At 40.1% G+C, this 12,167-nt stretch overlaps 2 protein-coding genes across 3 annotated transcripts in view; one reads left to right on the top strand and one right to left on the bottom strand.

Annotated features, from left to right (window-relative positions):
- LOC138007670 (membrane metallo-endopeptidase-like 1) overlaps positions 1-5,201 on the bottom strand; it is a 31,107-nt gene extending 25,906 nt beyond the window's left edge. Inside the window, exon 1 of one of the 2 annotated variants that reach the window (XM_068854710.1) lies at positions 4,216-5,201. In XM_068854710.1, coding sequence (XP_068710811.1) covers positions 4,216-4,971 — 756 coding nt within the window. In that variant the 5' untranslated portion in view covers positions 4,972-5,201. Of the gene's footprint in view, positions 1-1,351; positions 2,163-4,215 lie in introns of those variants that run through there. The other variant, XM_068854709.1, reaches the window with a different exon arrangement.
- A 6,200-nt stretch (positions 5,202-11,401) lies between these two features.
- LOC138005729 (uncharacterized) lies at positions 11,402-11,878 on the top strand. Its single transcript, XM_068851914.1, has one exon. It carries the CDS (start codon positions 11,402-11,404, stop codon positions 11,876-11,878), a length of 477 nt encoding a protein of 158 aa, XP_068708015.1.
- The last annotated feature ends 289 nt before the right edge of the window (positions 11,879-12,167 follow it).

The following is a 12,167-nucleotide window of genomic DNA, read 5'->3' as shown; positions in this document are numbered from 1 at the left end:
CTTTTGCCGTTTTTCAGTTGTTTTCTTATTTTTAGTTTCACATACATGGCTGTCGTACACCACACCACGGGATCTAAACATGGATCATTTTGGTATTTTACGCATGCACTTCCAGCCTTTTCTATTGAGGAAGAAATCCTGGAGACTGTCCACGTTATATGGGAGGTGGTCTTGCATTTGCTTCCTCTAGTGCATCATCCACAAACAAACCGCCTCCGCTTCTGTGTAAACGTTTTGCTGTAACCGCTTAAACATTAGCGGACACCGTCGTAGCTTGATCAAGAATAAAACACAAAAAGTGGTGATAAACCAACTCATTTTGATGAAGACCTGACGTTTCGTGTGAAGCAGAAAAAATCTGACTTTAAGCGCTGATATATAGCAGTTATCTTTCGCTTAACATGAAAAGAACAAACAACGCGTTTGATATCTGTCAGGTGGAACCACATGCCTTCTGAATATTTTTGAATCAGCAGATTAGCCCTTTGTGAATAGGAAGAAAGCCGATAATTTTTTTTATTGGTTTAAACAGGTGGATTAAGGCAAGGTATGTTTCGTGAAGGAGGAGCTACTATTTCAACGAAGCCACTTAGTATGCGAATGAACGCAATCACGCACGTTGATCTGTGACATTAAATAAAGAAAAGATTAATTCCCAATATTCACTTACATGACCGCTAAAAAATTCCACTACTCTTCAGTGCTAAATTACGAATATGAAAATAATTTTGAATGACGTATGCTTGGCTACAATTAATACCAATGAAGGGATAAGTTTACACGCATAAATTATCCAATTACAGGCCTATCAAAGTATAGATTTTCTTGAGATAGATAGCATAATTAAGCAACGCAGTATTAAAAGGGTCACTTGAAAAAAATCATTAGTTTGTTGGTAACAATTTTGTGATTATTCCTCTTGGTCCCGTTTGCAGAATGTTGGCGAAGTACCCTCGCAAAGAATTGACAGAAACTCCGTTGAAGTAAATTTAAGAGAATGAAAGATTGACTGCTGTATGTTCACGGTGTCACGGTTAGAAGCCTAAATGTTTGGTTTATTTACCTTGTTTTAGGTTTTTTTTATCCATTAAATCTCGTGGTTTTGGCCACTGTCATAGACCTTTCCAAAGCTGCATGTAATTCAAACGCAGGACACCTTGATTCAATTTTGCAAGTTGACAATTAATTGATTTTTTAAAGAAAATGTCTTTCTTTCTTTTTTGTTCACAACTTCAAGTGGCTTAAGCAAGAAAATGTATACATTTAAAGAATATGAACATATTTCCAACAACGAATTTTTTATAAGTATATTTAAATGTCTATAATTTATAGACATTTAAACGTGTTATACCTCCAGAACGAATCGCGAGGAGTTTTGAGGGTCAGTGTTGATTCCCAACTTAAAGACAGGTGTCTGGAACATGTCGCGTTGCATCTTTGCGGAAGTCTCAAATACGCTCCATGTTGATTCATTCCAGGTTGTATTTCTCAATGGCCAGGACCCAAAGTGGTCAATAAACCACTGCAATTTTTGTAATGCTGTGGCGTCGACACCATCTTCGTTCATGCATGACTTAAAATAGAGCCTGGTTTTGCGTACGGCGTGCGAATTTGGAAGGTCGTCATTTGTTTCCAGCAAACGTAACAGTAGATTCTCGTTATTTCGCTTGTTCACGTCTCCAAAAGTAGATCTGCTTTTTTCAGAGGGCAATATCGGGTTGTTAGTGATCCAATTGCCGCAAGAATATTGAAAGAAGTCTGTGCATGGATCAATGGATTCGTTCATATTCTGCTTCACCGCTGATGCAACTCGCATGCATCCTCTGGAGCTACACTTAATTAACTTCTCTGAGTTCTCTTTTCTTGTACCTCCAGTTTCCTTTGGTTTGCGAGTTTCTATAACCAGGAAAACTGCCAGCACTATGCAAGCAACAAGGAGGACAAAGCAGAAGACTGCCAGCCCCAGTCGAAGAACCCTTTTGTTTTCTTTGCGGTAGATTTTCTCTCCTAAGACGGAAAAGGTGCTTGTTGAGCGACCAACACCAAGAGTCTCTGTGCTGGTGGCACTTTGCAATCCAAACTCGGCATCGACTCCATTTTGAGCTCCATAAGGATCCGCCATATTGTTGTGTGCTTGTTGAGGTCCAAGGCTGTTCTGATTTAAATCTTGTTGACATAGACCTCTTATGTCTTTAATATCATTTTGACCCCTCTTTCTGTCATACCGACATCAATATTTTGACATGAAATAACAATGTATTTCCATAAAGGCATCCAGAAAAGACGGTGAAGGGCCCAATGCACCTTCGAGGTTCAAAAGGGAGAAAACTCTTGTTGGATCTTTTAATTGTTAAAATCAATGAAATATTGGAGGTCTGATTGTCTCAGTGGGTCACGGAGTTGAACCGACAACAAACTGTCAAATGATGTTTTGCATGTTTGTTGAGTTGCACTGAGTATTCTGCTAAGTTTCACAGCAAGATACGAGAATGAAACATTGCAGAGACAAAACTGGAATCCGCTAGGTCGGAAATTAACGCTTTGTGCAAATTCACGCAAAAATGTTTGGATACCTAATAAACGAGACACTATTGAACTGTTTAATTAAAACTTGCGCCAGACTCAAACTCCTTGGTAAATACTGGCAAAGAAAAATCGCTAACTGCGGTCATATACATTTGTTTAAAACGTGTTCCTTTGTTTAAGAACTTGAGCCGTTTCGTAATCTTCTACTCGGTTCAAAAGCAACTATTTTAATATCATGCGATCTTGTTCATGTTGTACAATGTAGGCGAACGTACCATCCTACAACCGGATTGGTGGTACAAGCAGTTTTGAAGTGAAGATAAAGGATAAAAGGTTTGAACACTGTAAGGAACCCATTGATGCGCTGCTAACACTGTTGTATGTTCCCTCGGCCGTCAAAACCTTCAATTTGGTTAATTCACGTTGCATTTTGTGCAGATTAAGGGAATGAAAGCCACCGGAGCAGCACGATAACTTTCCTCCTGTAACCAATAGTATTGTTCTGATTGTTTTGTGGCTGGTTGCTAATGCCGTAGCGGCCGTCGCCGCCGTTCGCACGACCTATCATTCGCGTCGCGACACGACTGGCTTACTATCAGATATCCGACGAAGGCACGTAATTGGGACGATCTTCTAAACGAAAGATCATCGAAGTTTGTGGATGAACTAAAGAAAAACAAACGCAGGCTAAAACGGAACCCGAGACCACGACAGTTTAATGCAACCTACAGCCAACCGCATCACACTCTAGACTCTGAGCCAACGAAAGTCATGATGTCAATGAACAAGCCAAAATGATCTTCATGCACCTCAAGGCCGGCGAAATCACAGTTACTTCCTTCGCTTCCGCAAGCTGTTGATTTTGCATATTTATTTACAATTGCTTTTTTGAATGACCGTTAATGAATTGACAGATAAGTAACGACTTTTTGTATGTGTCAGTTACCGAAATTGCGTAATTTAGTCCACTTTGGTAATCTCTCCGCAAAGAGTGTACGTGCTTTAGTGATAAGACGAGCTTTCACCGGTCCGATTTCAGCTCTTCAGTGATGATGAATTATCGAAATTCCAGCTGTGTGTCAATTGACGTCTTTCGGCGAGTCACGATCTTTTTTTTTTGTTCTCAATGTTAGTTTATAGGCCACTTGGGAAAATACCATAATACTCTATGTTTGTCCCCCCAAATAAGCATGGTTTTGTTTTCTCTTGGGACCATTGTATATAAGTCCCAAGAGAAACTGGAAACAATGATTATGCAAAATTTGGGGGGACAAACAAAGAGTATTATGGTATTTTCTGAAGTGGCCTATTGCTGCCCTTACCACTACAACAACAACAATTTATTGTACTCGTGCCTAAAATGGCAAAATTAAGAACAACAGAAGATTTACACTAAAGTAGAGAATACTGGCCGCCTGGAATAACCCTAAGAACTAGCAGGTCTCTTGGCGGCCAATTTCTCGTCACTGAAGTCAGTCGACTTAAAAGGGTCAGGTAATCCTGATCCCTTCACGAAATTTGCAACTGTTAACATGCTTTGGTCTAACCGGCGTTGTGATTATTGTTATTGGTTCACTGTTTAACCTGTAATTTAGCTAGTACTACTAAATTTGAAATCTAAAGTAACTGCTTATATTACTGCTTTTAGCTTTATAAGTAAATTAAGAGCTCTCAAAGTCTGTGACTTACCGACAACAAGAACTGGGATGAATTCTGAGGGTCGATATCAATAAAGAGTGCAAAGAATGGAAAAACTTCTATTTCACTATTCATTGCAATCAGTATTTCGACCAAATTCCATTTAGTTGAGTTCCATCTTGGGAGATCCAACGCCCAGGAACCGTACTTGGCTATCAATGGTTTCAAAGTCTGTACTGCCGTTTTTTCTACTTCTTCTTCTCGCTGACAAGATTTGTAAAAAAGCTTGACTTTTTTCACTGCGCTTCTATTGCTCAACTGTTCGCTGCCTTCCTCCAACATTTCGCGCAATCTCTGAGAGTTCTTGTCGTCTACCACGCTGAATTCATCGACAAAAGTTTTTGAGGGTGGAATTGGATTGTCCCTTATCCAAGAGCCGCATGCGTGCTGAAAAATGTTTTCGCACGCATCAATGGAAGTATCCATTTTTCGCGCGAAATCTGCAGTAATTTGCAGGCACTCCGGGCTGTAACAATATGACTTCGGCAACTGTGGGTCTTCCGGCGCTTTTATCCTGGTCGGGTGTTCTATCTTCTTGGAAGACACAGCAAGGAATACACCCAGCACAATACAAACACTGAGCAAGATGATAACAATAGCTAAGGAAACAAACAGGTACTTTCGCGTTTTTAGGTACCTTCTTTTGCATTCCCCGTCTTCTTCATTTTGATTTCTGTCAATTCCCAGGGTTTCAGTGCTTTTGGTCTTCGTTTCGTCCACAAAACTGTTCAAGGAATACTGAGACATTTTAGAATAAAGACCAGTTACGTGACAAAGAAGGGCAAGGCCTTATTTGCAATTGAGGTCGCCAAAGTACCGCTCATTCTCTTTCAAAGTGGCTCACGACACGTCAACTCCTTCAAGTAGGTGTGAGGCTAAAAATGATTAAGTGTTCGGTTGTGATTGGCTCCTTTTAGAGCTTTTTTCAGCGCAGTAGGAATTAGTTGATGTCTGCTTAACGTTTTGAGACTTGAAGTGTGGACTCTTCTCTGGCTTGTTTTCCCTTCAAGTTAAATAGATAACTGGTTTTAGGGTGACAAAGTAAGCATGCGCATATTATCATTTTGGGCGAATGAGTTTGTATTACACAATATGGAATCTCAAATTCCTAATGGGTTACTACTATCTTATGCTTAAAAATAACAAATTTGCTTTGCTTGGCGTACGAATGACTTGATTACTGAATTTTCATGGCTTAGGTTTTTATTTAGTTTTGGATTTAGCTTTTTATCGCCTTGGCACGGTTAATTTTATTTTTCTTTTAGTTTTACCAACTTTTTTCGTGGGATGTAAGGCGCCAACTTATTTTTTGCCTGGGATAGGGTGCTTTATAAATAATACACTTCATTACATTACATTTAAATTTTGCGCCTCCAATAAAGTTAACCACTTAGAAAGCTTTGAATACATGTTGTAACATTGTTTCGATGCCATCCTCCTGAACAAATCATTGTCATATTATCTCATTCGGTTGTGTGGCACTTGTCTTTGCGTGTCTATTGTCCTAACCCGAGCTTAATTCGGTTTCGACGTCTACAAAGGCTCAGAATATGCGGACGAAAGAATTTCTTCAACATTTAGGTGCTATTAGAGTGGTCAGTACATTTTGTCAACACAGTGAAAAGCATTTTTGCAGTCTTGAAGTTGAAAGTTTCTTTTTTGAGGGGTTGGGGTTTGTGTTGGATGTGATGTAGCGAGACCTCTTAAATGTATGCAACAGATACCAGTGCCGGATTCTTTAAAGTTTCGAAGAACTGTACAAGGCATTTTTCCAATCCGACTTTTGGTATAAGATAAACACAAGCCACTCCCAGTGGAGACTTCACGAGCCAAAGAATGATTTTCAATAGACCTTATGACCTTCAAATTTCGCGGGAATTTGCGTAAGTTTTTTTACAAGGTTAACTCGAAAACCTTACGAAAACCTTAAGGTTAACTCGAAAACCTTACGGTTCCCTTAACCTCTAGGCTCCAATTACCTAAACTACTTTCCTAATTATTCTCTTTAATTAACTTGTAATGTATATAACAATCCTTTGTAATTAGTCTAAGTGTGAGTTAATAAATGTTGTTGTTGTGTTGCACAAGGGTTTATATGAAATTTACAAATTTCGTTTACGGTCGTTATAGCTTGATTCTGATCGTTATACCTCACGAAAATAATCTCAACAGAAATGCTTTTTGAGAGGCATTCTCGCTATCCACAGTCGTCAGACATGAAAGGATTTATGATGGTTCGAAGTTGGAAAAATTCGCATATATTAACTGTAATTTATGCCGTGTTTGCCCCCAACCAATACGGCATCAGAAACCGTGAAAAGGACTATTTCTAAGGTCCGTTTTGCCGCAGCAAGCACATTAGATCGGATTAAACACAAGGGGCAGTTTTAGTTTGTTCGTCACCACGCGAACAATTCGTGTAATCCACAAATTCTCAATCGTCAATTATGAAAACTCCATTCCTAAATACGTGCAATCTTCTTATAGCGTGCGACGGTTGTCTGTTCAAACGCATCATATACTCCGGCCGGGTCACAAAGAAATGCAAACAATTTCACTATGTTTATTGTGAGTTTAGTTATAATCGCGTTTGTAAACATCCTCAAAGCTCTTAACATCAAGGATTAAAGAATTTATTTGAGACTTTCCTCCATTCCAAAAAGATTAATAATAAGTGCAATGTTTTTCTTCCGTCAATCTTTGATCCTTTTTCCATCTCCCTTCAGGAGTGACTTGTTTTCACGCAATAGAGAAATGCTCTCGGACGGGTTTGTTATGGTAAAGAAAGATGTGATCTAACGTAGAGCGAGTAACTGATAATCTTGAGGGCAAAATATCAACTAATGAAAGTAAACAAAACTCATTTTAGCTTTGGAGATTGACCAAACTAACTGGAATAGGAGGGTCAAAGATTTATTTCGGTGATCGCACGCAAGGTCTTTCTGGATTTCTTAATTCTTTATTGTTTCGTTCAACGTACTCCTAAGACGACACGGGAGGTCGTTTCCCATTTTGGGGGCGTCTTTAGTGAACAACAACAATGTTAGCTTTAGTATTTGTCAGTCGGTTTAAGAAACAGGAAATAATCTATATTAAGTTGTATAAACAGTGTATAAACATTATTTTCAGCAGAGGACAAAATATCGACCGTGGTAGCGTGATAGCCGCTCCACTGCCATGGGATGGCGGGCCGTTCACCGTAGAATGCATTTCCTAAATTTGGGTCGGTCATTTGGAGTAAAAAAGGGAAAGAAGGAACCCAGAAGCACTCTAAAAAACAGTTTCAAGCTGCAGAAGGAATGGAGTGGCAGGGGGCAGGAACAAATAGAGAGTTCGTGTTAACATATTTTCTTCCCAAGCGGACTAAAAGTCTCTCGTACGGTCGTGGGACAGCGTCACGTTTACTCTGGGATCGAAGTACTATATTTCAGATTAAAAGTTTTCCTAAGTTATTGCCTTTCTTACATCTATTCTTTTTTTTTATGGGAAAACTCAGATCGGTCGGACGACGGCAAACGAAGAATAACTGAAAATGGAGGTGCGGGCTTTATGAAAGTAAGCCTGTCGATTATAGATACAGTTTTCAATCACGTGATGAGACGGCCGTGTTAGTGTACAAAAACAATAGCCCCGCAGAAGGCGCATGATCGATTGTAGGAAAGTGATTCCTGTGATGAGGATGACAAAGTAAAAAATGTAATAAGTTGTCTCGACCATTCATAGAGCGGATCTCAATTGGGTGTCGAAAGTAATTAGCGAATTGCTTTGGTTTATGATTACTTCACTCAATGATTGGTTCAAAGTTCTCGTGCCACTTTTTTAACCAATCAGAAGTGAAACCAAAATCAATCGTGGCTTGCGCGTGCACATTTTCCCGTGCTTTGTGTCGGCTACGTGTAATTACTTCGAGTTTTGATTGGTTTACCGGATTGTCTCCGTCCTTTTTGATTGGCCATATTAATTCTTTGGTTTTGGTTTTACGACACTCGATTGAAACAATGGAATAAAGCAAAAGCGATTTTCACGACGACGAGAGGCTGGACAGGGCTATCTGGCGCCACTTCATCGCCAGCAGCAGCAGAAGAGGAGCTCAATAATCCCCTAAAATAAAAAAAATAGTTTAAAGCGGATCATGCTGCTAATGAAAACAAGATTTTAGCCCGGCCCTAAGAATTCATATCTGAGATAGGATCACTAAAAAAATTGCCCAACACCTGTCACAGTCGCTTCAAGCTAGAGAAACCGGGCAGAGCATCGGGGGTGTGATCCCCAGTAACTCGTTTCATTTGTTTGTAATTACTTGTATATGTATACTATGGAGAAACAACGGAAAATTTTCGGCATCAAATGTGCTACAACAAAATTCTGCAGGGCGGTTATGGAAAGTGATATGTGAAATATTAGTTCTGGATATTGGTGTACCAAAATAGTACTACATCATCAGTGATGAGTCAAAGGTGACTTTTCAGAATGCAGGAAGTGAATTAAAGAAAACACAGGCCCCTATCGGAACGAGATATATTTTCTTCCACGGCAAACTGTTTTATCGTTCATTAATGTGCAGCTGAACCATAAATGTTAAATTTTATTCCTTTAGGAGTTCCCCCTGTCCACCATCACATCGTAGATTTCGAAATTCCACATTAGATTTATCCAATGAGAATTAGCATAATGGCACCTCCAGGTCAAATTGGAATTTGTAGATGTTAGTCTTCTTTACCACCACGCATATAAATTTCTTGAAAGACAGCTAAAACTGAAAACCTGGACGAATAAATAAGATGACAAGAAGGCGATAAAGAATCAAAGCAATCCAAGAAAGTACTACCTCAGTCTGCCAGGAGTAAGCCCCTCTCGATTAAGAAACTCTCTCACGAAGGTACTGCTGACCCAGTGATTTCCAGTGCTGAAACTACATCATCTGTTACATAGTCACCATTATTTTGGGATTGTGCCTTTATATTCAGGACCTAGTTGTTCAAACGCTGATGAACACTGATCTGCGATGATTAAATATCAACATGGACGTTCAGTTGAATTTTGTCCGACGATAAACGCCTTAACTTTATACACCCTATTCCAAAATGGCCGCCATTTTAGTTTTCTTTTGTTTCCATGCAGATTGGCCCTTATGGCCTCGTTCAAGGTTAAATATTCTTTTGAATTTTACGTTTGAAAGCAATTTGCATGGAAACAAAAGAATACTAAAATGGCGGCAATTTTGGAATAAGGTGTATGTTGAAGGAAAACAAAAGAAAACAAAAGCTTTACTCATAATTGAAGGTCAAATATCTTGTGGAGACTACTTTTTTTTACCATTAAACTGCAATTTAAATTTCCAGTAATTTAGGACTTTGAACAATTGGCCCAAGCGTAAATTTCTGACAGTTGTAGCGTGCGAAATTGGCAGAAATAGATATTTTGCCCGCACGGACCAGAGGACTGGGTTCGGTTGTCTGGTGGGGATTATGGGTAATTTGTCGTACGAGAAGTGAACCGTTGGGGATTTGAATCAGTCTAGGTTCAGCTTTCTTCGCGTACTTTTTTGTTAACTTTTCCCCTTAGCCTCCATAGGGTAGTGGCACTTGCATAGGGTTTGGAGAATATGTTCCCTCATTCCCGCAGAGTTTTGGGTTTTCGTATCAAGCAGGTGTCCAGTGTACCTTTCCTGTGATAAGTTTTTAGTAGAACAGTACCTTCAAGTATGCCAACATATTGTTATTTGGGAGCAGAGTTTATATGCATATGGCAAGCAAAGTAACCCGGCTTGTGACGCTTGCTGTCGTACATGCCCAAGTATCTACACAGTTGTCTTGTGATTGAGTTAGTTGTGTTGTGTCTGATTGGGTAGTGAAGTTAAAATGTACTAGTCTTCTCTACCACCATAAATAAAAAATAAGCACGCATTGCGTACGTGTGGTAGTGCAGTAACGTGACACTGTGTTTTTTCCTGTAACTGTCAACTGAGCTGCGTCTTGTTTTCCAAGAGATTTAAGTTGCCTTTGCGTAATAATTACTTAGCTCTAATACTACACGATATTGTTTTGGTATCGTAAATTATTAAAGCGCCATGGTAATAGCCCCCTAAGAAGACATGTGGTTACTAGTAAAATACTAAACCCAGAAAATTGACGAAAATAAAAGGGAATCGAGAAACATTGGCTTCGAGGCTGACATGTTGATCATTTTCAAGTTCCCTTACAACTTATTTTTTCACCACAAGTTTAAGCGTACACTATGAGCGTCTGACAGCTTTCTAAGAGAAAAATTCACTGAAGTTAATCCCCCTCTCCAGAGGGGTTAGTATCTGGATAGGAGACCTTGACATGTACGACTTGCTGCAAGACAACGGGCTTTTATTAGTTTGCTTTTTTTCTTTCAAGCGTTATAAAGTTCGACAAGAAATGTGCGGATTCAACACAAAGATCACAATCGTCCAACAGTTCACTCTCCTACACGAGGTTATTTATCACTAGGTAATTGCATCGTTTTGGAAATAGAAGCTGCTTTCTTATTCATCAGCGTCACAAATTCTTGCCGATTTTGGGTCTCATTTGTTGATACAACAAACCTACTTAAGGCCAATTTACACGGTACGATTTTTGCCATATGCGACAAGCTTACGGCAGGCCTACGACTCATTTACGATTGTCTTGTACGTCAGAAAAAATGTCATAGCATTTTAAAACGGTTGCGACAATCGTAAGTTATGTCGGAGGCCGACTCCAAGGACTGTCGTAAGCTTGTCGCATGCCCCAAAAATCGGATCGTGTAAATAGGCCCTTATAGGCAATTCCAGAATTGCGCAGGAAACTGGGGCGAGTTTCAAATTTGAATCAGTCGATGAATTGACACCATCACATGAAAGATAACATTGGGATTGGCCATCTGTCTAAGTTTGATGCATTTAGGTCGAAAAGAGACCAAGTTACGGAGTTAAAAAATCCATACAAACGTCTCTAATTTTGAGGCTGCGTCCCCCCAAACCATAAATTTCTTTAAACAATTTATCAGATTTGGGACAGCTGGAAAATCCTGTCATGTTCCTAGTATTTGGAAATAGGAGAGGTGAAAATCCCTTTGTTTCCCTATTTTTGTGAAAATTACAGAAATCGTGAAAAATCAAAATCAGGACATCAAAATCAGGAGAGCCCAGGCATGGAAAGTTCTGCACGACATGAAAAAGATCTGGAAGTCAAGATTATCCCCTCAGCTAAAACGACGAGTGTCTGTAGCCTCAGTAGAAAGCGTTCTTCTCTATGGTTGTGAAGCCTGGACTCTTACTACACAGATGGAACGCAACATAGATGGAGTCTACGCAAGAATGCTGAGGACGGTTCTCAACGCCACCTGGGAAGACCACACCAAAAACGTCGACCTTTACGGCACAGTTCCCCGGGTTACCGACAAAATCAGAGCCAGAAGAATGGGCCTCGCTGGTCACTTTGTCCGCCACCCTGAGCCGGTTGCATCAAATCTCATTCTCTTGGAACCAAAGGACGGTACTCGCAGCAAGGGAAGACCAGCAACCACTTACATAGACACCCTCAGAAGAGATACTGGACTTAGTAACACTTGCGAGATTCGCGCCGCTATGAACAACAGGGACCAGTGGAGAGCAGCCATCCGTCATTCCCGAGTTGGTGTTGGCTAATACCCTCGTCTGTAGTAGTAGAAGTAGTATATGGTTTTATTAGTACCCTGGATTCCAGAGGTTATTTTCTCGCCATGAAAAGAGCGACAAAGGAGCGAGTCACGAGGCGGCGAGAAAAACCTCTGGTACGGGCTGTTAACCTTTCTGAACATACCGCCCCAATCACGTTGCGCTTTCCACTTCCAGAGTCAACTTTTGACCCTGGAGATTTCATTGGTCGATCGACAAACCGTTTTTTATAAGGATTGCCATTGGTTAAGTCGAGGGGACGATCAAACCGGTTTTTCAC

This window comes from Montipora foliosa, chromosome 6 (genome assembly GCF_036669935.1).
Source record: "Montipora foliosa isolate CH-2021 chromosome 6, ASM3666993v2, whole genome shotgun sequence".
Lineage (NCBI taxonomy): Eukaryota > Metazoa > Cnidaria > Anthozoa > Scleractinia > Acroporidae > Montipora > Montipora foliosa.
Note: the sequence above shows the minus strand (reverse complement) of the source record. Positions and strands in the feature narration are given on the sequence as shown.